General features: G+C 36.1%; 1 protein-coding gene across 1 annotated transcript in view; it reads left to right on the top strand.

Moving 5' to 3' along the window:
* The first annotated feature begins 2,168 nt into the window (after positions 1-2,168).
* The window catches only part of sh3gl2a (SH3 domain containing GRB2 like 2a, endophilin A1), a 30,468-nt gene continuing 5,053 nt past the window's right edge, over positions 2,169-27,583 (top strand). The window contains exons 1-5 of the mRNA XM_052545627.1: positions 2,169-2,369; positions 22,914-22,982; positions 23,993-24,065; positions 24,187-24,330; positions 25,992-26,125. Coding sequence (XP_052401587.1) covers positions 2,325-2,369; positions 22,914-22,982; positions 23,993-24,065; positions 24,187-24,330; positions 25,992-26,125 — 465 coding nt within the window. The 5' untranslated portion in view covers positions 2,169-2,324. The remainder of the gene's footprint in view (positions 2,370-22,913; positions 22,983-23,992; positions 24,066-24,186; positions 24,331-25,991; positions 26,126-27,583) is intronic.

Genomic DNA, 27,583 nt, shown 5'->3' with positions numbered 1-27,583 from the left:
GTGATTGTCTACATTGCTCAACACTGCAAATATGTTTCACCAATAGGCCTATCAGATGGGTCCCCCTAATTCCCCGGGGCCCTGAGCGGCCGTTTACCTCGCTTATTGGTTAAGTCCGCCTGATCAGCATTCAGCACTGCTGCTTTTGTATCAGTCAGTGGTTAGTAGACAAGAAATGGGACAAGGGAGGCCAGCATGGGTCACTGCTTATGTAGTAATTTATGTAATATATAAATTTAAATTAATTAGTACATACTGTACTAAAGGATAAAAATACCATAATGCATTTGCAGATATTTAGGAAACATGCTAAATTTATATACTAGTTTCTTGGTAAAACAATGCTCCAGCAAGTTCTATTTTTTGAAATCTGCATTCCATGTCAGAATATCTGTTTTTGTTTTGGTGTGTGATTCCTCCCACTGGCAGTTTACCCAATAGAATTTCGACATCCCGAGTTGGCGGAAAATACAGTGTACTGCAGCTATGGAAGTCACAAACGAACTGGGACAGAGATTACAGATTCTCCCAAGCCTAAAATCGCTTGACATCCATTGAAAAAGCTGTGATCAGAGGTATATGTAAACACAGAATGATCAACTCAGTTTACAGTGGAAGGCTTGTTGATCAACTTCCATTGTCGGTTGTGCTCATTCCCATTGCATGTCCTCAATCTTACAATGAGCATCGAGTCTGAGGAGGAGGGAGAGGAAGAAATAATATTTTGACTTTGAACTGCAGCACCAATTTTAACCATAAATTGTTAGTTCGGCCAAATATTAAAATTATGTCATTAAAAACTTACCCTCATGTTTTTCCAAACCTGTAAGACTTATTTATCCCATTTATCTTTGGTACACAGTTTAAGATATTTTAAATTTAGTCCGAGAGCTCTCAGTACCTCCATTGAAGCTGTGTGTACGGTATACTGTCCATGTCCAGAAAGGTAAGAAAAACATCATCAAAGTAGTCCATGTGACATCAGAGGGTCAGTTAGAATTTTTTGAAGCATCGAAAATACATTTTGGTCCAAAATTAGCAAAAATTACGACTTTATTCATCATTGTCTTCTCTTCCGTGTCTGTTGTGAGAGAGTTCAAAACAAAGCAGTTTGTGATATCCGGTTCACGAACGAATCATTCGATGTAACCAGATCTTTTCGAACCAGTTCGAACCAAATCGAACTGAATCGTTTTAAACTATTTGTAAGTCACTTTGGATAAAAGCATCTGCTAAATGACTAAATGTAAATGTAAATATAAATAAATGTAGACCACTTAAGTTAGTGATTGCTATCAGGATGTGAAGAGCCTTTCAACCAGCATAAAAAAAAAAAAATAATAATAATAATAATTTTTTTGAACCAGATCACCTACACTGCCTTTAAGATTTGTCTGGGATCATAAGGTAACAGGGTATATACAATTAAAGTATTTATAGGCAAATTCTAAATACTTTTCAGAAAATGACAACAGATGAATCACAAAATCACGACACTGATTGATTCTAATTGTTGGATTCAGTAGGACACAGATATTTGATGTGTTTAAAACTAGATTGCTATGCTAATTAAGTCATGGCCTAATGGTTAGATGGTTTGACTCCTGATCCTAAGGTTGTGGGTTTGAGTCTTGGGCCATCAGTACCATGACTGAGGTGCCCTTGAGCAAGGCACCGAACCCCTAACTGCCCCCCGAGCATAAATGGATGTCCACTGCTCCGGGTGTGTATTCATGGTGTGTGTGTTCCCTGCTACGTGTGTGCACTTTTGATAGGTTAAATGGAGAGTACAAATTCTGAGTATAGGTCATCATACTTACCTATATGTCACGTCACGTAACTTTCTTTCTACTTCTTTTTCTAATTATAGGGTAATAGGAATCATTTATATGTTTAATCATTCCACCAGGCCTACCGAATTTATGAACAGTAGCATCTCAAAACAAACATCATGTGATGTTGAAGATTATTCTGCAGACTCAAGACTTTATTCAGTTTACTAATGCATTTTCTCCTCTGACCTCCATTCAAACAGAGCTGCCTCTAATTTCTACCTGTTGGCGTTGAATTAACCTTGAAGGATCCTCTCCCCTAAAGGAGGACGGGCTTTGATGTAATCTGAGGAGAGGCGGTACCTGACGCATGATGTCACTGACGCGTCATGATCAGCTGCTATAATCAGCCTACGCTTGTGGTGGTGATTCCCAACGTACTCGGGTTTATCTCGAAACGTCTCACATCCACTGTTACCTCTTAGCGTATTTATATTTTAGCACAGCATATTCAGACTTTAGGACAGAAACGGCACTAGTCCAGTCGGAATCATGTCTGTAGCGGGACTGAAGAAACAATTCCACAAAGCCACTCAGGTAAGGTGCAATGGCATTGTGATTCAACGTTCTGTTGACCATTTCACGCGTGAAAATGGGTTTGCTGCAGTGCTACAGCAGACCGAGCAGCTTGTGTCCTGAATCGTAATGCGGATCTTCACGCTGAACAGTGTGTGCTGCTTTGAACGCAACGTAATAAGCTGTATAATCATATACATGCACTAACATTGATACCAACAGGCTAGTCAGATCTGTTTATGTCATCCACAACCATTTCATTTAGATGCTAGAATGAATGAATGCTCGAGAGTTTTTTTTCCGTGAGGTTTTCAATAGATGTGATTAGCACCGATGAAATTAAAACGCGTGAACATGAATATTTAAGATGCGTTACTGAAAGTTGTTACATAATAGCCCATACCCTTAAATTGACCTCAATGCCCTCTAAAGCAGTCGTGATGCTGTGACACTTCAATTCCATGATGCCCTAAGCCACTACATAGGCTTTAGTCAACAACATTGTAATGCATTTTAATTTTTCTTTTCTATTTCAATTTTATTTATTTATTTTAATAGCCTAGTGTAGTATAGTATAATATTTTTAAATATATTTTTAAGTCAGTGCTTTGCCTATATATATATATATATATATATATATATATATATATATATATATATATATATATATATATATATGTATGTTTTGTGAATTGCTTTCTAAATTTTATTTGTGTTACATTTTAAGACATAGCAGCATTAAACCAGATTCAGTAGCAGTATGTTCTGGTGCCATCAGACTAGCCTCAGTCCCAGGTCTGTTATGTCCATCTAGTGTCCTTGCCTGAAGCTTCGCCCATGCATTGATACAGGAATGAACATTGAACACTGTTGGTTTGTTCCGGAAAGGGTTTTGGTGGAATATTCTATCATTTTAAGGAAAGTTTTGAAACCACACAACTGTTGGAACCACTGCTCTCACATGCTGAAGGCATGACCCTAGCATCCTATAATTCAAACCTGTTCCTGTTTGATTCCAAAAGAAAATCCAGGAACAAGGTTGAAACAAGGAAGTGTTTGAAAACCCTCGCCTTAACTATATGTTTTGAAGGAAATGTAAAATTCTGTGAGTTGTGGAGCTGGGTTTAAATCTCACTGTCTGACATTAAACAACATAATCTGTCTCATTCTGACCAATCGTCAGGCTCTGACATCATCAGTGCACGCTGCACAGTGGAGAGGGTGGCATGACTCAGAGCTGCTCTATAGAACAGATGGTTCCTCAAACTCACTGCTTCATCTCACAGCTTGCTGTGTGCTTTATACCCAGCCTTCATGCAATCTTGCAGTCGTGACAAAATATAGTGCCTGGAGTGATGATTTTTTTTCCTCCCTTATTTACCTTACCTTTTTTCAGTTATGTAGAGGCAGGTTTGTCCTGTTTTACCTGTGTTATTTGAAAATTAGCTTGTATAGTAAATATTTGTCTATATTTGTTCCACAAGTATGTGAAATTACTCAAATAATCTCCAAAATATAAATAAATACTGCTTGACCTTGAGATACAATAAGCAGTCCATGTAATATTCTCAATATACTCATAATTTATCAGTAAGTGCTCTTCTCAAAATCACTCAAAAATAATTATTCATAACTGCTCAAGCTTTTTAACACTTGTTTTAGCACATCGCCTTTTTCTTGACATGGGTGGTAGTTACATAAAAGAGAAGTGAGATTTCATGGAATTTGTCTGCTCGGCATGGACATATATGGAGAGATTTTGGTTTGTTGTTTAAAAATAGACATAAATTCTATGAGCTTGTAATATAGGTTCTCTTTAACTGAGGGTTATTTTGAGCCTGCAAATAAAGTTCAGTTGCCATTTTTCTACTACATTTTTCATTTTATCACATGTAGCTTAAAGGATGTGAAGCAAAAATTGCAGATCATCTTCCTCCCATTTACCCCTAAGGTATCTGGGGATATTTAAAAGGTGTAATTTGCAAGCTGGCATTGTCATGAATGAGTTATTCCCTGTGTTTCTTCAGTCATATACAATACTGTACTTAAAAGTTTAGAAGTGTAAGCTAATCCCTTGCTTTCTTTGATATAAGGCACTGCTTATGCACCACACTGTCTGTCCTAAACATGAATGATGTTTCATTCTGCTTTCTCGATTACAAATTCTAGACATTGCTTATTGCAGTGCACTTTCCTGTTTACATCTTTGTCAGCTGTACTGCATAGTGCATACTTGGCAAGCCAGTGGTTTTGAAATAATCTTTGACTTTATCGTTATTAAAGAGTACAAACTGTGATCTTTTAAATATGTTGGATATTTATATATCAAATGTAACATATTTAAATATGTCCTCTCTTTTTCTCTCTTATGAGTATTAAATATGGTTTGTGTGTTCACTGCTGTGTGTGTGCACTTTGGATGGGTTAATGCAGAGTACGGATTCTGAGTATGGGTCACCATACTTGGCTGTATGTATATATGTAAAAAATATAAATTTTATACAAATAAATTTTAGGAAGCAGATTATACTGTCTCCTAAAATGGTACTTTGAGGATAGACTGCCTTTCTAGTGTTAAACGGTTGATCTTGTATCAAGGATTAAATCAGTACAGTCCCTGAAAAACCGCATTGATGGACAACTTTAGATTAACTTGAAATGAGGACAAACAAAAAATAGTTTGTGCTAACCACCATGAGCTTTGTGCAGTGTATTTTTGATTTCAAAAGCATGCAATTATAAAAATTACAGAGACATTTAGAAACCAAAACAAAAAGTATGTAATGTGAATAATTCTGCATATTGTTGGGCCTGTTGCTGCGTTTGATGTTAAGTGTGGTTGTTTACTTTTGTATGATCAACATTTTGGAACTGTGTTGCATCGCTGTTGATCTCCAATGTAAAATCTAAAGCAAAATAAATAAATAAATGTTCAGACTTTTACAGTACAGAGAGAAGAACATGTTCCAGACAGTCATGCTTAAAAATAAAAGCTGTGAATTAATAGATGTTTGTGAACCGTCAGTACCAATGCATTTTAATAGCACTATGTGTACGTTTAGGCCATTTGCCATTTATCTGTAACACTCTGGACACATTAAAGCCATTTCATTTCAAGCACCCTAATATACTTATAGAATCTTTTGGCAGTAATTGATCTGTGTGGCAAATATCAAAATTAGATTCTGATCCTAATGAATGCTCAGTTATTGGTTTCATCTGGTCGGAGAAAAATGTTTAGGCCTTTTGGTCTAATGCAGTAAATGGATATAAATACACTAATTTGTCTTCCAAATGAAAATATCACTAATCCCATCTGCTTCCAGTTTTCTCTTTCATTTACTAACCCTCAGGTTTCTTTGTGTTGAACACAAAATAAGATATTCTAAATAATAGTTGCTATGCCCTGACTTCCATAGTATGTGGAAAAAATACTATGGAAGGCAATGGCTACTGGCAACTTTTCAACAGAAGAAAGAAACTGGTGATTAAATTATGACAGAATTTTCATTTTTGATTCCAAAGTTGGGTGAGAAATAATTTTGGCTGTTTCTTTGTAAATCTCTTTGACGTATAGCATTTCCTATACAAAGTTATAACCATGACTTTCTACCAACCTTGCTTATATTTCCCTTTTATGGTTTTCTATTCTATTGTATTCTATTCTATTCTATTCTACCAATCATTACTTGGTTGTAGTCTGATGATACCACATGCCAAGGCAGGGGCTCATCCTGCTGTTACTTAAGAGCTTTGTGAGGCTTAAAAATTACATCACCATCACAGTAACGTTTCCCACAGCATCAAAATGACACTGGATTGACGCGGGCACGTCCTTGGTATTTTATGAATATTAGGTATGATGCCATACTGTGCTCTTCTTGCTACTCTTAGAATGTATATGAATCTCTGTATATGATGCACATCAAAAATGAGCTGCATCACTGCTGTGTCATCCTGGATTCTGTGCTCCTCTGTCTCCCTCAGCATTAAGTCATTTATGCATTCCAGTAAGGGCTCCCATGTCTTCAGACACTTGTTTACAGGCTGTCCCTTGCTTTTCTTTTCTTCATTGTTCTGGAATTTTCTTTCATATGTGAATTTAAATTCCGATTAAAGAAATAATAATAAATAAAACTTGACGTTCAAAGCATAAGACATTATACAGTTTTTTTTTTAATTATTATTTTTGTTTCATCCAGTGTTATGTTTGGTGACAACATTTTTTTACATAACAATAGATACATTTATTATTTAATTTAATATTTTTGTATTAGATTTATTATTATTAAACATTTAGAGCACATAAAATCCATTCCCCCTGAATTCATGTCACATGTCTCCTCTATCCATCTTTATGCATGAGCTTTCTCAGCTGCCCTTAATTACACACACACGCATAATAATAGGAGAGGGATGCTGCATTCCTGGTACTGTCTGTCCAGCCCAAGGGATGTGCATGCATCTCTGCCATGCAGACAATCACAAATCAAGGGAGGACATCCTCACATAACCTCCTTCATTTGTCCATCTATCTGTTCTATTTGTAAATCGGTAATCTTTGGTGGTTGTAATCCTGGAGGCACGGACTCAGGGGAATATTTTTAAGACCGCCTGCCTGGAGGGGGGGGGGGGGTGTGGAAATATCTCTTCTCCATGTGCTGCTGTCACATTGGGTTTCATGTGAGTGCCATCCACCTAGTCCGTAGCACAGCGCTTCCTTTTAGGTAACAAGGTTGATACGATACCTTTTGGCAAGCTCTAATTTAACCCTTGTGTGACCTTATGGACAATTTTGACTTTTTCAGTTTTGTTTTTTAGATAATTTCGCCTGTGTTGATGTCAACTTCATACATTTTGGCACAGGTGTGTATTTTTATTGGAATTTTAATATTTAACACTCATTTCCTTTTAAAGGGGTCATATGACATTGATAAAAGAACATTATGTTGTGTAGTTGGTGTAATGCAACATGATTATGCAGTTTACATTTTCTACATACATACATTAGTTCCTCCTCTATGCACCGCCTTTCTTAAATGTGTTGATTTTTACAAAGCTAATCGTTCTGAAAAACAAAGTGTACACTGATTGGCCAGCTATTCAGTGCGTTTTGATTGGCTGAATACCTCAAGCGTGTGACGGAAATGTTATGCCCCTTACCATACTGTGATGTCGTCTCCCGGGGCAGTGAGACAAAACCAATAAATCCCATTACAAACGAGGCATTTGTTGCATCCAGTGGGGACATAATTACTGATTATATTGACATATACTGTGTTTTTACATGTTGAGTTGCATATCGCACCGCGGAAACATAAAACCATGTCTGCATTTGTGATCGGAGAAACCAGGCCCGGCCCTAGCATTTTGGGGGCCCTAAGCAGATTTCAAAAAGGGGGCCCCCATCCCCCAACATACCATACTCATCCTACATTGAGACATATCGCATCAGACTGCTGTAATAAGGATAATATGTCAAATTAACTACAATGTTGTGCTTGAATATACATTTTACCAATTAATGTTTAACATAATCATTTCAATGTGTGTGATGTATCAATGTAATTAGGACAAACACAACATAACTAAGAAGGTTTAGACATTGTGTTCATTACCATGTTCTAGCACTATCCTTCTAATAAAATGACTTTGCACAAAGTATGTTATTGTAATTAATAAATACATATTTAAAATAACAAATAAATATTTAAAAAAAAATTCTAAGACTGGAGTGCAAATAAAGAGTATAAGCAACATTCAAATGACAGATTAACAAAATAAATGGTTTACAAAACAATGTTTCACAACAGTGCAATTGAACCTGACATTATGGAGTAAAAGGAACTATGTCATCAAGGAAAGTCGTATTGTTGTCAAGGCCTAAATTCTCGCCCGTCTTGCCTTTTTGTTTGCAAAATGTATTATCATCATGGGATAGCTGGTTGCCAACCTCATGATTGATGCTGCTAATTATGATAAGAGCACTTAGACATTATTGTGCCATTGAGGATCTGAGGTAGGTTTTTATAAGCTTGAACTTTTGAGAAGCTTCGCTCTGCTGATGTCACTGGGAGAGTATATGAAATGCGAGCTACTCAAAGGTTTGGGTACACCTTACAAATCCTTTTATCATGCAGGAATGCAAGTAGGTTCCAGCGCTGTCATTTTGTGTTTAGGGAGAGATTGAAGGCTTTCTTATTCCATGACAAGGTCTTCAAATCAATGTCAGACTCCCTTCCAGTGCTCCGTGTTCAACCAAGCTGATTACATTGATGACTTATTGTTTGAGCATCAAGATTTTGAAAGTTATTTAGCACTCCAAAATTGACTCTCACTTGACCCAGGGAGCTGAAATGGTCCTGCATCATTTGGATGGCACAATCCACCACAACAGAAAAGAAAAAGAAAAAAGAAAGAAACCTCCATTCTTTTTACAGCACCGGACTCTGGCTCATCCGTTGCTTCATAACTGAAGTGTCTCTTTGTGATTCTTAACCTCTTCTCCTTAAGCACTGCTTGAACATTCATTTTCTCACACTTTTCGGTTGCTGTCTTGACTGCATCATTAAAGTCAGTAGGCCTGTAGCTCATGAGAGAAGTTTTTGTCTGATGGATGAGATCTACAGCAATATCCAGATCAGGGATGGAAATTAACTTTTTTAAAAAAAAAAAAAAATTTTTTTTGTGGTTGAGGGAACACGGGAAAAGTCCCCTGTTCAACACTGTATCCCTGAAAGAAATCTCTGCTGGCAAACTTTTACACCATCGACAAACGAATGCACAGCATTTTTAATACATCATTTTTTACGCATCTCGTCACGCCAGAGCTGTCAAACATGTGTAGTGATACAGTGTTGTTTCTACATAACTTACAACCTCTCTACAGACACCTTGGCAATTGAATCGCCATTGGCTAGTAATTATTTTAGTTTAGTCAGTCAAGCTTTATAATAAAGTATCATTTAAGAATAGAACTTTAGAAGTAAACTTGATAACCATGTCTGAATGCTTATTAGTCATTTTAACTGAACATTTTAACTGGACTGGTGGTGGTGCTTTTTTGGTCATTCAGTGTTTCTGTGAAAAAAAAAAAAAAACCCTAACAAAACTCCTGATAAGACTATAAAACACACTAAGGATTACTAAGGATTAATGAGCTGCTGGATTCATGAATATTAATCAGGTTTTGTGTGTTCACTTGAAATGTTTTGCTGAAATAAAAACAGGGACGATAATAGGTGAGCGCCAGCCAATGAGATTGCTGTTCGCACATTAACTCCACCCACTACCGGAAAACCCAGCTGTTCTTAAAAGCTCAAGTCTTCCATAGGAACACCGCTATTTTGACAGGAAAATACAACAAATAATATTGTTTAAATGTAGCACATCAATTCTCTCTCTCTCGCTCTCTCTCTCTCTATGAGTGTGAGAGAAAGCGACAGCGATTTGTGCTCCTTAACACTAGAGTTTACGGTACATTATACAGGTGCGTTGCGGATCCCTCCAAGAGGGATGAGAGAGCATGAGCCCCGTCAGACTGGTCGTGGCGGGGGTGTTGCAACAATATATAGTGATATTCTCAATGTTACCCAGAAAACAGGATACAGGTTTAACTCTTTTGAAATACTTCTGCTAAATGTTACTCTGTCAGACATGCAAAAGAAATCTAATGTATCTCTTGCTCTGGCTACTGTGTATAGACCACCAGGGCCGTATACAGAATTCCTAAAAGAATTTGCAGATTTCCTCTCAGACCTTCTAGTTACAGTTGATAAGGCGCTAATCATGGGAGATTTTAATATTCACGTTGATAATGCAAATGATACATTAGGACTTGCGTTTACTGACCTAATAAACTCCTTTGGAGTCAAGCAAAATGTCACCGGGCCCACTCATCGTTTTAATCATACGCTAGATTTAATTATATCGCATGGAATCGATCTTACTGCTATAGATATTGTACCTCAAAGTGATGATATTACAGACCATTTCCTTGTATCGTGCATGCTGCGTATAACTGATATTAACTATATGTCGCAGCGTTACCGTCTGGGCAGAACTATTGTTCCAGCCACCAAAGAAAGATTCGCAAATAACCTGCCTGATCTATCTCAACTGCTAATTGTACCCAAAAATACACACGAATTAGACGAAATTACTGACAACATGGGCACTATTTTCTCTAATACATTAGAAGCTGTTGCCCCAATCAAATTGAAAAAAGTTAGAGAAAAACGTACTGTACCATGGTATAACAGTAATACTCACTCTCTCAAGAAATTAACTCGTAGTCTTGAACGCAAATGGAGAAAAACTAACTTAGAAGTTTTTAGAACTGCATGGAAAAACAGTATGTCCAGCTATAGACAGGCTCTAAAAACTGCTAGGGCAGAGCATATACACAAACTCATTGAAAATAACCAAAACAATCCAAGGTTTTTATTTAGCACAGTGGCTAAGTTAACAAATTACCAGATGCCACCTGATTCAAATATTCCACCAACGTTAAACAGTAATGACTTCATGAATTTCTTCACTGATAAAATAGATAACATTAGAAATACAATAGCGAATGTAGATTCTACAGCGTCTAACACTTCAGTTTCATCCATCGCACCCAAAGATAAACTGCAGTGCTTTACAACCATAGGACAGGAAGAGCTAAATAAACTTATCACTGTATCTAAACCAACAACATGTTTATTAGATCCTGTACCCATTAAATTACTGAAAGAGCTGTTACCTGTAGCCGAAGAACCGCTTCTCAATATCATAAACTCGTCGTTAACTTTAGGACACGTCCCAAAACCATTCAAGCTGGCGGTTATCAAGCCTCTTATTAAGAAACCAAAACTAGATCCTAGTGTACTGGCAAATTATAGGCCTATTTCAAATCTTCCATTTATGTCTAAAATTTTAGAGAAAGTTGTGTCTGCTCAATTGAGCACCTTCCTGCATAAAAATGATCTGTATGAAGAATTTCAGTCAGGTTTTAGGCCCCACCATAGCACAGAAACTGCACTTGTTAAAATTACAAATGACCTGCTCCTTGCGTCAGACCAAGGCTGCATCTCATTTCTAGTCTTACTTGATCTTAGTGCTGCGTTCGACACCATAGATCATGACATACTCATAGATCGATTACAAAACTATACAGGTATTCAAGGGCAGGCTCTAAGATGGTTTAGATCCTACCTGTCCGATCGCTACCATTTTGTTTACTTAAATGGGGAGTCATCTCATTTATCATCAGTAAAATATGGAGTGCCACAAGGATCCGTCCTAGGTCCCCTTCTATTTTCAATATATATGTTGCCCCTTGGTAATATTATTAGAAAATACGGAATTAGCTTCCACTGTTATGCTGATGATACTCAGCTATACATCTCAACGAGACCAGATGAAACTTCCCAATTATCTAAGCTAACAGAGTGTGTTAAAAATGTAAAAGATTGGATGACACACAATTTTCTCCAATTAAATTCGGATAAGACAGAGATACTAATTATTGGACCAAAAAACACTACACAGAATCTTGTAGATTACAATCTGCAACTAGACGGATGTACTGGCAATTTGTCTTTTGAAAATCATATTTCCAATGTTACAAAAACTGCATTCTTCCATCTTAGAAACATTGCCAAGCTACGAAACATGTTATCTGTTTCTGATGCAGAAAAGCTAGTTCATGCATTCATGACCTCTAGACTGGACTATTGTAATGCACTTCTAGGTGGTTGTCCTGCTTCGTCAATAAACAAGCTACAGGTAGTCCAAAATGCAGCAGCTAGAGTCCTTACCAGGTCAAGAAAATATGATCATATTACCCCAATTTTACAGTCTCTGCACTGGCTACCTATTAAGTTCCGTATCAGTTACAAATTATCATTACTTACCTATAAGGCCCTAAATGGTTTAGCTCCAGCGTACCTAACTAGCCTTCTACCACGTTACAACCCATCACGCACCCTAAGGTCACAAAACGCTGGACTTTTGGTCGTTCCTAGGATAGCAAAGTCCACTAAAGGAGGTAGAGCTTTCTCACATTTGGCTCCCAAACTCTGGAATAGCCTTCCTGATAATGTTCGGGGTTCAGACACACTCTCTCTGTTTAAATCTAGATTAAAAACACATCTCTTTCGCCAAGCATTCGAATAATGTATCTTTTTAATTGTGAGTGTAGTTGCATCTGTTCAAAGGTGCATTTTTATTCATTAACTTGGGTTAAACTAATTTTACTTTGTTGGATCAGCAGCTATGCTAATGATGTCTGTATTTTGTTTCTATGTTTCGCCACGGGATTTACATCCCGTGGTAACTAGGATTTAAACAAGCTCCAGTCTGGATCCAGAACACCTGAGAAGAGATGATGCTGACCCTCAGAGGACCCCAGATGATGCTACCTTGAATCAACAAACAGAACTAACAATTATTGCTAAATGTGTGACTGATTCATATAATAACTTAATTAATAATATTGATAGTTCATCGTCTAGCTGACTAGGTCTTGTATTATTATTATTATTTTTATTTTTTCTAAAATCCTGTCAAATGTGCACAAACTACTAGCTACTACTAAATATTGTAGAAACATAATTTTCTGTAAAGTTGCTTTGTAACGATTTATTTAGTAAAAAGCGCTATACAAATAAACTTGAATTGAATTGAAAAATTGAATTGAAAAAAAAAAAGCATAGATCGTCTGACGGAGACTAGAGTCAGAGAGTGTTTGCGAGTGAAAATATCTGTGCTAAACTAGTCTCCAACTAACACACTGGCGAGTAAAATCAGAGAATTTATTAGCCATTGGCTCATATAAGACATCATTTAGTAGCCAGAAGGAAGATTTAGTCGCATATGAGTGAATTACACGCAATGTAGAGGGTTGACCTACTAGCCACAGAGCTAACTTCTGAAAAAGTACTTGAAGACTGGAAATAAAATGCATCCCCCAGACAGCAGTTATTAGACACGCGACCGATAATACAGTTTGTTAGTTTTCTTATTATGCTGTTAAAAACAACAAGATAAACACACACTGTCCATATATTCTACAATGTTGCAGAATGCTGGAGGAAAATGAATTTACCGGCGTCTGACAGAGACGTGACAGTATGCGGAAACTTGTGCGTGATAACAAATTAAACTCTTCACACGATCTCATGAGCATGTGCTATAAAACATACTGTAAATAACCAACAAATATATCACTCCGCCAGTGGCACTAACTTCAGCTTCAAACACTGTACTGGGAACAACGCCGCCATTTCGAGCCCGTTTTACACCGCCCTTCTCCACGGAGCTGCTTCTGATGATATTACACTTTATTGCGTGTTGTACACACACCAGGGATGAAAATTAACTTGTTTTTGTCCACCGGCTGGGTGAAACAGTATGCAATTTTTTCTTCCGCCACCGTGGCCGGTAGGTGAAGAGAGTTTAACCGCCACAACACAAACACACCCGCATTTGGCTGGTGGCGGGTGCTAATTACCATCCCTGATCCAGATGCTTGGTAGCAGACTGAAGGAGTTTGCTGGTGACATTTAATTTCTCTCCGAATATTGTACCAGACAGCAAGACCGATTTGAAATCTGAAGGATCCAATTCCTTCAGCGAGTGACTGGGTTTCAATACTAACTGTTGGATCTTTAGTATTCTCTCTCACTTGTAGCAGAGCCTCCCTCACCTTCTCTGGCTGGAGCTGCATGGCTCAATACTTTTCAGATGACTTTCCCATCTGATGTCACTCCAGCTTTTTAAACTGATGTCACCATGATCTTTGAGAATAGCATATCGTTGGGGTGCAGCTGCAAAAAGAGTAAACTGTTTCTGTACAACTCCAAAGAAGTTAATTGCAACTACTGACTTTTTAGCTGCATCTGCCACAACTAAGTTGAGAGTATAGGATCCACATGGAACATAAAGTGTGCATGGATTTTTTCAAGGAGCCTGACTTGCACTCCATTGTTATAAGACTGGCCTTGACAATTACTAAAGGTATGCCTAGTTCCTCCAGTCTTTTCAGGATGAGAGAGGACAACCCAGAGTCAGTGGATTCAGGAGCAACTAGGAACCCCAGAAATTATTCCTTTTATCTCTGGGCCTTTTCGTAGACTGACAGTTCTAACCACCACAGACATCTGCTCAGTGTGGCTGACATCTGGTGTGCAGTCTAAGATTATCGAAAAATAGTTTGATTCTTTGATGCCAGCCATCATCATTTTGACCGGTTGATCACCAATGCAGGAGATCAGTTCATTTTGTATTGTTTTGCTGAGATCGGTTGTGTGGTTTCCTTGATTTTCAGTTATTCTGACATGCTCTCTTAAAACAGGGTCAAAGTTAGCCATGAGCTCAACCTCTTTTAAGAAATTTTCATTGTTGGGCACCATTAATTTCTCTTCAGAGCCACTGAAATCAAGGTTTCTCTCTGCAAGAGACTTAATTATTTCAATCAGTCGCAGGAGAACCTCACGCCAACGCCTCTTCTCAGCCTCTATGAGGGTTAATTGTGTACAGTCAATTGTTTGTCCTTTTTTCAAACTTAGTTACAGCTCTTTCCATGACACAACAGTTTTTATACACTCACCTAAAGCATTATTAGGAACACCTGTTCAGTTTCTCATTAATGCAATTATCTAATCAACCAATGAAGCAGTTGCTTCAATGCATTTAGGGGTGTGGTCCTGGTCAAGACAATCTCCTGAACTCCAAACTGAATGTCAGAATGGGAAAGAAAGGTGATTTAAGCAATATTGAGTGTGGCATGGTTGTTGGTGCCAGTCTGAGTATTTCACAATCTGCTGAGTTAATGGTATTTTCATGCACAACCATTTCTAGGGTTTACAAAGAATGGTGTGAAAAGGGAAAAACATCCAGTATGCAGCAGTCCTGTGGGCGAAAATTCCTTGTTGGTGCTAGAGGTCAGAGGAGAATTTTACCGACTGATTCAAGCTGATAGAAGAGCAACTTTGACTGAAATAACCACTCGTTACAACTGAGGTATGCTGCAAAGCATTTGTGAAGACACAACAAGCATAAACTTGAAGAAGATGGGCTACAACAGCAGAAAACCCCACCGGGTACCACTCATCTCCACTACAAATAGGAAAATAGGCTACAATTTGCACGAGCTCACCAAAATTGAACAGTTGAAGACTGGAAAAATGTTGCCTGGTCTGATGAGTCTCAATTTCTTTTGAGACATTCAGATGGTCGAGTCAGATTTTGGAATTGAACATTGATCCATCATGCCTTGTTAACACTGTGCAGGCTGGTGGTGGTGTAATGGTGTGGGGGATGTTTTCTTGGCACACTTTTAGGCCCCTTAGTGCCAATTGGGCATCGTTTAAATGCCACGGCCTACCTGAGCATTGTTTCTGACCATGTCCATCCCTTTATGACCACCATGTACCCATCCTCTGATGGCTACTTCCAACAGGATAATGCACCATGTCACAAAGCTTGAATCATTTCAAATTGGTTTCTTGAAAATGACAATGAGTTCACTATACTAAAATGGCCCCCACAGTCACCAGATCTCAACCCAATAGAGCATCTTCGGGATGTGGTGGAACGGGAGCTTTGTGCCCTGGATGTGCATCCCACAAATCTCAATCAACTGCAAGATGCTATCCTATCAATATGGGCCAACATTTCTAAAGAAAGCTTTCAGCACCTTGTTGAATCAATGCCAGAAGGCAAAAGGGGGTCAAAAACACATTATTAGTATGGTGTTCCTAATAATCCTTTAGGTGAGGTGTATGTGCTGGGCTTTTTTCATGCTGTTTTGAGATTGCTCCAATATTAGTCCAGTCACATTGCCCCGCTGTGATTTATTTTTGAAGACCCCTTTGAAAACAATTTGCAACACCAGCAAAAAAACTGTATCAGTTTTCATGGACTAAACAAGCCAGGAATGTCTGAATTCGCCCAATTAACAAGGAGCAGAAATGGGAATGAAAACTTCTTCCATCTTGTCCTTTTGGAAATTGAAGGTTAAGATTCAAATCACTTGGTCCCCTAATAACTAAATAAGCCCTTTCTCTATCTGTCAAGACTTCAGGCCAGTCAGCTGGGTCTGATGAAAGAGCTGAAATGTTTGCAAAGCAATAAGCTCCTTCTGTGAATTCATGGCACTGGAGGGGGAGAGGCAGTGGCAACGCCGCTGGAGGGTGACATGGAGGCAAGAGCACAGGAGTGCGACGTAGTGGAAAGAGCACTGTAAGGTGATGTAGTGGCAAGAGCACTTGAGGGCGACGTAGTGGCAACAGATAAGCTGGAAGGAGAGGTGAAGGAAGCAAGACCAAAGGAGTCTGAAGCAGATGCAACACTGTCATGTGAGGTAGTGGCAAATGATTCACATCATAGATGGGGAAAAAGAAGTACATTTGCTCAGCTTTCTCTGGTTTCTATTGTTTTATTTTGATTTTCATTTTAATATTACTTTAAAAAAGGATAAATATTTTAGTATTTAAATTACGTGATATGGATAGAAAAGTGATTTAACTGACCTGCATTTTCATTAAATGACTGTACATTCTTTGGAAAATACTTTAAAAGTGATCCTTAAATGCCAGTCAGTTTTAGCATTTACTAATACATTATTCAAATCAAAAGTTGTATTTGTTTGTTAGTATTATTTAATAAACCCAAGCTAATATGATTAGTGTATATTTATATATATATATATATATATATATATATATATATATATATATATATCACTAATGAAGCTAACTTATAACAAACCTTTATCCTGACCCTATTGGCAGAATATTTTTTTTATCCTTGTTTTAAGTGTAAAGATCAATAAATAATCATACATTTCTCTGAGTCAATGTATTTTGTTTCTCATAAATATATATTATACATGTATAGCTGCACGAGAAAAGAAAAAAAAAGATTAGAAGTACATTTACAATATGCAGAGACAACAGTACAGCTTATGTGACCCTGATGGCCCACTATTGTGTATTTTTTATATATATATAGTGCTGTCTCTTGCACAACTCACAAGCAAACTTCATCTGAACGCATGGCCTAATGGACGCGGGGCCCTATTCAACCGCTTATATCGCTTATTAGAAAGGGCCAGCACTGGGAAAAATGATAAACCACAAGCTCTACTCTACACAGCTCAAAACTCACGTCTCGGAGTGAGCGGCGGTCGGCAGACTTGATAACAGTGTGGCTGGCGGGCTTGCTGCAATCACATGTGACTACCACGGGTCGGACTCTGCTTCATACTCCGTGAAAGCCGATCTGGCAATCCACTGCGCGAAGTTGATGTATTTCCTCCGCGAACAGTATGGATCAGCTCTAGGCATGATGAAGCAGATATAATAAATAAAATAATAATAATTCTATTATAAAATCTTAATTATTTCTTTTTTTTTTTTACTAGCTGGTTTCATTTTTTCAAGTTTGGCAAATAAAACTTATGTATGTTTATAGGCTCATTTAGATAAATTATGCAGCTATAATTGTGTGGGGATGTTGGTGTGGATGTCAGAGTATGGTTTGTACAGTATGTGTCCTAAATAAAATAAAAAATAAAAATGTTTTTGTTCCTGTAATGTTAATGAGAGAGAAATTATACTCTACTGTGAATCACAAATTTCACCACTGTGTATGCCAGTGGAGCTTTGCTGGGATCTAATGGAAAAAGTTTGGTATTGCACCCATACAAAATCTTACTAAAAGCATTTTTTGAGATCTCAACTTCAAATTTGGATCACAACTTTTTTATATTTATGGCTTTGATTTTCTATCAATATCCGAGTTCAAAATGTTTTATTAAAAAAAAATAAAAAAAATAAATACATTTTCATCATTCCTCCATTGTGTGTACGGCATAATGTCCATGTTTAGAAAGGAAATAAAAACATCTTCAAAGTAGTCCATGTGACATCAGAGGGTCAGTTAGAATTTTTTGAAGCATCGAAAATACATTTTGGTCCAAGAATAGCAAAAATTACAACTTTACTCAGCATTGTCTTCTCTTCCGTGTCGGTTGTGAGCGAGTTCAAAACACTGCAGTTTAGTGGTATCCGGTTTGCGAATGAATCACTCGACGTAACCGGATCTTCATGAACCAGTTCACCAAATCGAACTTAATCGTTTGAAATAGTCCGCGTCTCCAATAACCATTAATCCACAAATGACTTAAGCTGTTAACTTTTTTAATGTGGCTGACACTCCCTCGGAGTTAAAACAAACCAATATCCCGGAGTAATTCATGTACTCAAGCAGTACACTGACTGAACTGCTGTGGAGGGAAAACTGAAAATGAACACAGAGCCGAGCCAGATAACAAATGAAAGATTGACTCGTTCTCGAGTCAAGAACCAGTTGCATTGGTTTTCGGATCACCAGTAGTGATGGGAAGTTTGGTTCTTTTCCGCGAACCGGTACTTCCGGACAGTTCGATTCAATAAACCTCTCTTTTGCGCTCGACATAATGGCGTCATTTGGCGACGATTGCCCTTGATTCAAGCCTTCTGTTTACCCACGCTCATAACATTAGCACAGAATCAGTTCAGAATCAATCACCAAAAGAATCAGTTCGGTTCAGATGCTCTGTGTGTCAGTCTGCTTCCCACTGAATCACACATGCGCAGTATCATCAGCTCCTCGGTTCTCGAATCGGACGCATCCGACAGAAACAGTTCTTGGCTCGTGAACGAGTCAGTCGTTTGTTCGTTATCTGGCTCGGCTCTGTGTTTATCTTCAGTTCTCTCTTCACACCAATTCAGTCTGTGTACTGTTTGAGTACATTAATTACTCCGGGATATTGGTTTGTTTTAACTCAGAGGGAGTGTCAGCAACATTAAAAAAGTTAACAGCTTAAGTTATTTGTGGATTAATGCTTATTGGAGACACGAACCGTTTCAAACGTTTCGGTTCGATTTGGTGAACTGGTTCAAGAAGATCCGGTTACAGCAAGTGATTCGTTCGCAAACCGGATATAACTAAACTGCAGTGTTTTGAACTCGCTCACAACAGACACGGAAGAGAAAACAATGCTGAATAAAGTCGTAGTTTTTGCTATTTCTGGACCAAAATGTATTAAATTTTATGACATTTGATATTTTTGTCCTCTGAGGACTATTTGTAACTTTTTTTTCTTTTTTGATTCACAATGGTTAATCCTTTACATGTATAATTACAGACATATTCTGTACCTGAGTATATTCTAAATTGCAATATATTAAACTTAGGACAATTTGAATTCCATTTTAATTGTAATGGGTTATAAAATGGTTAATGGGGAGTGGACCACTGTTAACTTGGTCTTTCTGCAATCTATCATTTAAATAAAAAGGAACCACATTTCTAAGAATTTTCCTAACAAATAACAAATGTTTGTGTTTCCTAAAAGAATCGTTAGCTAACTATGCTCCAAAGTTCACAATGTAGTTCAATGTTTTGCTGTTTCCCAAAACCATAGTTTCAACAAGCATTTGCAAACAGCATAACAAATGTATTTGGTTGGATACAGCTCTTGGCCTATGATTAAAAGCATAGTGCCTTGTTAGAATGATATGTGGACTTGATAAAGCCTTTGCCAACAATAAGCAAGCTAACACACAGTAAATACTTTCATTCCATTTAAATAGTTTTATTACTATTTGTTTGCATAATTCATGGGGTTATTATTAAAGAGTTCCATGAATTGCATATGCATTTCAGGCATCTTCACTTAAAACCCATAAAATATCTGATTGACCCATTCAATTTGAGCTCATAGTGTTTCAATTATGACATCTATTTGCCAATATTTTAAAGATACATAAGCAGTTATTCAGTTATTAATCTAAATTGTTTTAAATAGATTTTTAAATAGAATAGTTAAGTTAGTATCTTACAAAAGTGGCATTTATGAAAATATGTTGGGGGCTATCTTACTAAATTAGAAAATGTTTATTTTTAATTCCCTTAACACACCATCACACTGCACATGCATAAATATGGGTGTTATAATTGGACGTAAATGCAAATTTGTCTTAAGGGGGGGTATCATTAAACATCACCTTAAGATAATTAATAGCATAGTAATATTATTAAAATGTATTATTTCAAGATTGTATTTTGAGACTGTTATGACCAATTGTTTTGAAAGTCTGGTAGGTCGCTGTTTCCCATCCAGCTATATTACTCACAGCTTTTTTTTTCTTCTTCTTCTTTCTTTTTCTTTTTATGTGGGAGTAATCTCAGAGAAAAAAGCCTTTCTTTTCAAAGAAGATTAAGCAGATTAAGTCAGTGTATCTCAAGGGTGTATAATCATATGTCCTCTTTTCAGAGTTCCTAGCTTCTTGAATGATTGGCCTGAGCTACACGTGTGTGTGTGTGTGTGTGTGCGCGCGCGCGCGTGTACCTCCTTTGGTATATAAATCTGTATATGTTCATCATTGTTTGCTGAATGATGATTTTGATTTAAATAAAAAAAATGTGCAGGATCCTTATTTGAAATGTTGCATGAATCAAATTACAAATAAAATATGAAAATTTTTTACTATTAAAAATGAAGATAAAAAAAATGAAAACATTTAGTCTGTGAACTGTTTTTATTTGTTGTAATTCCAATTAAAATTCCAATTTAATTGTAATTCCAATTAAGGTTTATATTCTGATTAAGATTTTATTTTGAAACGGATGTTTAGTTGCGAAGTAAATTGTAAAGCTACTGGAGTATTTCTGTATATACATGGTAATCAGCATTTATCAAATGAACCTGCTTAATATTAATTTTCATTTCCTGAGCATTAACAGACTAGGATTAATGATGAATTAGGAAAAGTAGGCCAGTGATAATTTTAAATAAGGTAATGGTATGGTGCTGTCACCCATCTGTACCTTGATTTATGTTCATTTCTTTTTAATGAAATGCCGTGGGTCAACAGAGATTAAACACCTTCGCTATGCTTTCCATTAAAAATGTATTCATTCTTTCATGAACTGCCAGATCTCGACAGGTAATTCATTGAGAAATTCACCCAAATGAAAGATCATCTTTGATATTAAAGTGAAGTTCATTGCTGAATCAATCTGATTTAATTTGTTTGTAATTCATAATGAATTCATTGGCTGTTGTTAAAGTGAACTGTTTATTTATTTTGAATTGTAGGAAGCTGCTTCTAATGTTTTTAATAGTACAATAAAAACATGTATTTAATGTACTTCACTTTAATTTATGTAATTTTATTATACTATTGTTGATGTAATTTTTATGTGAGCTAATACTCTGTAGTCCAATAAATGTGATCTGTTAAATCTACTATGTCCACATTTGTATTACATGTCAAGTTAAAAGTAGCTCACAGTAGATGAAAGCATTTCAAAACCTACCTTAAGGTTCATCAGCTTCAGCAAAACAGACTTATTGAAAGAGTCTCCACTGGCCTCACAGTCATAAATTCACTTATACTCGGTGTTGCTCTACAGTTTACTTGGCCCATTTATTTTAGATACCTTTTAAGTATGCTTGACTCTTATTTCTCTCATTCTATATAGTTTACTTTATTAGAATCCCCTCCTTTTTGTGATTCTTTTTAATACTAAGTATTTTTAATTGCAATAAGATGTGTAGTAATTCATTGCTATTGAAAATATTCTAAATTTAAATATCTGTATGAAATTGGCCAATTTTGAGTTATTCTCACCATATAATACTTGGCAGCCACATTCTTCCAGTCCCTTGGGATGTCTTAGTATATTTGCCCTCAAATCTTCTTAACACAGTAGCAGCTCAATCTTTAGCAAGAAGATGTCTTGATTAAGTTTGTAACTTTGAGTAAAGCCTGTGGCACAGACAAACTTTTGGCATATACGGCAAGTCTTTGACTTGGTGTATTTGTAGAAGTACAAAGTCTTCAGAAAGAAAATGTTTGAATGTTTAATGCTCTGGAATAAAGTACTATATTGATAATGGTTTTATGCAAAGTTTATGAAATGCAAAGTACGTCAGAAGTACAGTATATTAAATAACTGATTTAATTTAAATATACAGCTAGATAAAATTAAATATTGTTTATTTTTAGCATCAAATTGGATTAGTGGATTACTAATGTGTCAAATTAGCTTTCTGCTGAGGTGCTATTTTTAGCATTTGGGCCCTACTACATTGATCACAGGTAGTGCCCTGTGCACAAAATATTTTGCACTGTATTAATGGTAGTTCATATTTCTGACAGCCAGTACATACCAACATTTAAGGATTATGTTGTGCCGTTAGTTTCTCATGAATAAATTCTACTTGATATTCTACAATGGCCTTATATGAGTGAAATATTTAAGACCTCACTTTCAGATTTTTCTCATTTATTTATTTATTGTTTTTGTTTTAATACAGCATATTGCAATGGTGTACAAGTTTAAGATGTGTTTGGGCAAAATTTCTGGTATGTTATGTATATGCCCTACAGAGCAAGAGTTTTTAAGTGAAGGGGTCCTTGGGAAATTTGAAGGAAAAGGAAAAATATTTCAAGAAAATGTATTATTCTGGTCAAAATTCCGAACTAATTACAAAGCCTAAAACTGTCCTGTCTTATTTTGCAGAGAGTTAGTGAAAAGGTCGGAGGGGCAGAGGGAACTAAATTAGATTTAGACTTCATGGAAATGGAAAAGGTAAGTCTCCTGCAGAGATGTGATTCTCATTCAAGAATCATAGCGATGAGCATTTGGTTGGTTGTTTATTAGAAGTTTCTCATTTTTGAAGGTGTTATTAGGTCATCTATTGACATTAAATTCTAGCACCACCTAATTAAGTGAGAATAAATTGAGTTTGTTTAGAAATGTGTATTTTAGAGTGACTCTTATAAATATAAAAACACCGGAATGGATAGATGGTGACAGAATGGATAAGTGAGCAACTTCTGGGGTCTGTAGGCTACAAATTATATATATATATATAGTACAGTCACAAAAGTTTGGAAAATTACTACTTTTAATGTTTTTGAAAGAAGTTTCTTCTGCTCATCAAGCCTGCATTTATTTGATCAAAAATACAGGAAAAAATTTGAATATTGTGATATATTACAATTTAAAATAATTGTTTTTAAATTTATTATACTTTTAAATTATCATTTATTTCAGTGATGCAAAGCTGAATTTTTAGGATCATGATCACATGATCCTTTAGAAATCATTCTAATATGATGATTCATTATCAAAGTTGGAAACTGTTCTGCTGCTTAATATTTTTTCAGAACATGTGATAATTTTTAAGGATACTTTGAATAAAAAGTAAAAAAAAATTTTTTAAAAAAAGCTATGTTTTTTAAATGTCTTTTTGCTTTTTGTTAATATTTGACTTTTATTTATTCTGTTTTCTCCATTAAGATAGGCTTGCTGGTGTCATGTTTTTACAGCGATATCGTTGACTTGATTGCAAATGATTGCACAGATAGTTTTTATACTGAACTGAGATGATATCACTGAATTCAATGATGAACTGCCTTTACCTGTCATTTTGCATTATTTACACAGTGTTTTCCTAATGAATGTTGTTCAGTTGCTTTGATGCAATCTTTTTTGTTTAAAGCGCTATATAAATAAAGTTGACTTGACTTGACATGTCACTAATATAAATATAATGTATTCTATTTTTGTATCTTTTCATCTTTACCATTACATAGAAAGTTGACGTCACCACAAGGGCTGTGATGGACATTATGACCAAGACAACGGAGTACCTACAGCCCAATCCAGGTGAATGTGAATAATAAATTGTAATATTATATCCCTAGCTTAATTTTTTTATATATATATCTCACTAATGTACATCACATTCATGTTTTTGTGCTTTCTTTTTTGTTTCTTGTTTATTCAGCAACTCGTGCCAAAATGAGTATGATGAGCTCCATGTCTAAAATCCGTGGGGGGGATAAAGGTCCTGGCTACACACAGACTGAAGTCATCCTGGCAGAGTCCATGCAAAAGTTTGGGAGGGAACTCGGGGAGGAATCCAGCTTTGGTAATGCTTGATTTGCTATAAACATACATAATGTCGGAACTTTTAAACTTGTGGGCAGCTCTTCTACATATAGTGCAGTATTAACACAATGTAAACTGCCTTATTCCAAAATCATTTTTATCAACAAGCTCTTTTACTGTAATGGTTACTTAGTTTAGAGATGGTGTGTTAATATTTAAATGTTTAAGCCATCTCAATAAGGCTCTTTTCAGACCTGTAGATCGTTTTGGTACTTAAATTGTTACAAGTATTCTTCTTGGTTCAGTTTGACTTCACAGATCTGCATTTCCAAAACTGCACCAAAATGTTTATGCAAGTCGCGTGAGTAATACTGTCAGAGTACAGGTGTTTAAGTTGTTCATTATCATCCATCAAGATGGATTGACAAGTTATAAACTGTGGGCTTATTGTAGCTTTTTTTGTAGCTGTCGTTGCACATACAATGTATCTGTAATTCCCACTTGAATTGATCAGTTAGAGTGAGAGTCAAGAGAAGAACAGCAATTAGACTACATTAAGATAAAGAGGTGCTCTTTGGTTTCAACTGCGATAAGTAATGTGCTCGCTCACTCACAGAATCAGAGACTGCTGCCTTTTACATAATCTGTTTCCCATTATTAATTATGACAGCTTCATTTGTTGTCTGATTGATGTCTCACTACAACTGAACCATTTTAGGAATGTGGTTGGCTGAATTGACTGTATGGCAGGGATGCTTAACATCTTGCCTGCAGGCAAAATCTGGCCCATGACAAGGTTATTAATGACCCACAACCACAAACCAGACTGTTTTGACAATGTAGTTGCCGTTTTTGTGGCTGCACCACATGGACAATGCAGCAGGATAAATCAGAATACTCTCATTTATAATAAATGAAGCTGTCTATGATGCAAGAGAGCAGTTATAGCATGCATGTAAAGAGCTGCTTAACAAAGCCGCTCAAACAAAACCTAGATGCTTGCTCTCAATCTCCCATTAAAATAAAGTAATCTGCCTACATTCTAAGAATTTATGATAGCGATTTAGTCTTTTGTGCACGTTGCTTACTTGCATGCAATTAAATGACATTTAATTGGTAGAGAAATCAGATTAAATTATAGAAGGTTTTGCAATTCAAAAACTCATTGCATTTTTTAATCCTCATCAAACAAAGCTTGAGAATATAAGCAAATCATTTATTCACTGACTGGTGCGTAGTGACATACTGGTTGCAGCATATGCACATGCCTAATAATGTGGAAATTGGCAGGAAAGAATTGTTAATAGAGTTGAAAGTGTTGTTATAATCGATAACAGCAGTCAAATATGAACATACTGGAAGCTTTTAAGTGAAGTTATATATAGAAATAAATTTGCCATGTTTGAAAACCATTTGACTGTATATTCTAGTAAATAAAAAGAGGGTTTGTTAAAAATAGACCAGCACTACGTGTTTTGAAAAATAAATTGTTTTAAGAAATGGCTGTGATTGCTGAAAAATTTAAAGCCAACCTTAAAATCAAGTAATCTATAATTACCATAACCAGATCTATTAGTTTTGTGTTAGTAAAGGAATAAATTAAAAACCACTTCATTCAGTGCATTGGATTCTCACTGATTTGCTCTTAAAAGATACAACTATATTATAGAGAGAGATGTAATGTATACTTGTGTTTTACAGGTCTGGCTCTGATCGATGTTGGAGAAGCCATGCGAGAGCTAGGTGAAGTTAAAGATGCTCTAGACATGGAGGTCAAGCAAAACTTTATTGATCCCTTGCAGAATATGCATGATAAAGACTTAAAAGAAATCCAGGTGAGATATAAGAAATTATAGCAATGAACCCCCCCCCCAAAACCAGTGCTTTTGAGATTAGACCAGTCATCCTGTATGTACTCATCCTTTTATGACCTGTTAATGGAAAATTCACAGTCGTGTTCCTTTTGCATGCAGTATTTCAGTGTTAAAATCAGTTTTACTCACTAACCTTCCACCAATACAGTCTAATCTGCCACTTAAAGGCTCTGAAATAGCACTAAACTGCATTCAAATTAAGTCATTGTCATACCATATTATTAATTGTGGCAGTTTAGAGAAGACATTGCAGTATCACTTTTGGAAAGTTGTTACAGTGTCACTGATCAGTTAATTTCAACCTTGACAGTTTAGGTGGCAGATTTAAGTGTGGATTGTTTCATGAACTTGGCACAAATAGGTTGCTGGATGACGGATGGCTGGGGCTGTTATAAAATGTACTGGAAGCAGCTTGAGATTAAATGGGGCTAAATCTCATTTCAAACACATCAGCAAAAATGACTCATTTAATTCTAAGGTCAGAGAAAGGAGAACTAAATGGTCCTAAAAATCTGTCATAACTGTATTTGGATGACTGCAATGTCTATACTAACAATATCTGAAGTGAATATAAACAATAAAAATGTATGTATGACCTCTTTAAATACAAAACATTCTCCCATGTCAGTCACTGATATTTAGCTAATTAATAATTTTGGATCCGCTTTAGATTTTAGATTTAAATGTCCTTGTGATTTATTACATTATAGTGAGAATATTCCGCAGAAGTCAAAGGGCAGGGTTCCTCAATTAATTTTCGCAGAGGGCTGAATTCTGCCAACAATACCAAGCCACTGACATATTATTATTATTATTATTATTATTGTTATTGTTATTATAATTATTATTATTATTACAATTACTATTATTTTATTATTGTTGCTTTTTGTTAAAATAATAAAAAAGATGGTCTCAAGATAAATATTCAAAATTTCACCCCAAGTAGTCGGTTTTATTCAAACATATATGAACATTTCTGCATTTAGAAACAGAAGAGCTTTGCCTGTTGAATATTTAAAAAAACAAATGAACAAACAAAAGATCTCGATCTCAATGTCTGCCGTGCAAATCAACTGTTCCTGCTCATCTCCAGACTGGATCTCTTCTCTCCATTTTCCCTAATTACAGATTCAATTATTAGGTCTGTCAGCATTAATATTTGTATACTTAAATCTTGGTTGGGATCAAGCTGTAACACCATGCGTCCCAACCAGATATGACAACGCGATTAAAAAGTATATTTCCCATGTAGTTTTTGCCCTTACCATTCATGACAGTGATGTGACTAAGCAACACGAAATTATATTTTAGAAATGTTTTTTTATGCAGGAACAACATACAAAATATGACAACGATAACCTCAGGTGATGATTATATGCTTTATTTAATGTGAAAAGTGTCTAATGCGAGTTTGAATAA

Source organism: Carassius gibelio, chromosome B1 (assembly GCF_023724105.1).
Source record: "Carassius gibelio isolate Cgi1373 ecotype wild population from Czech Republic chromosome B1, carGib1.2-hapl.c, whole genome shotgun sequence".
Classification (NCBI taxonomy): domain Eukaryota; kingdom Metazoa; phylum Chordata; class Actinopteri; order Cypriniformes; family Cyprinidae; genus Carassius; species Carassius gibelio.
This window is presented reverse-complemented; position numbering and strand designations above follow the sequence as displayed.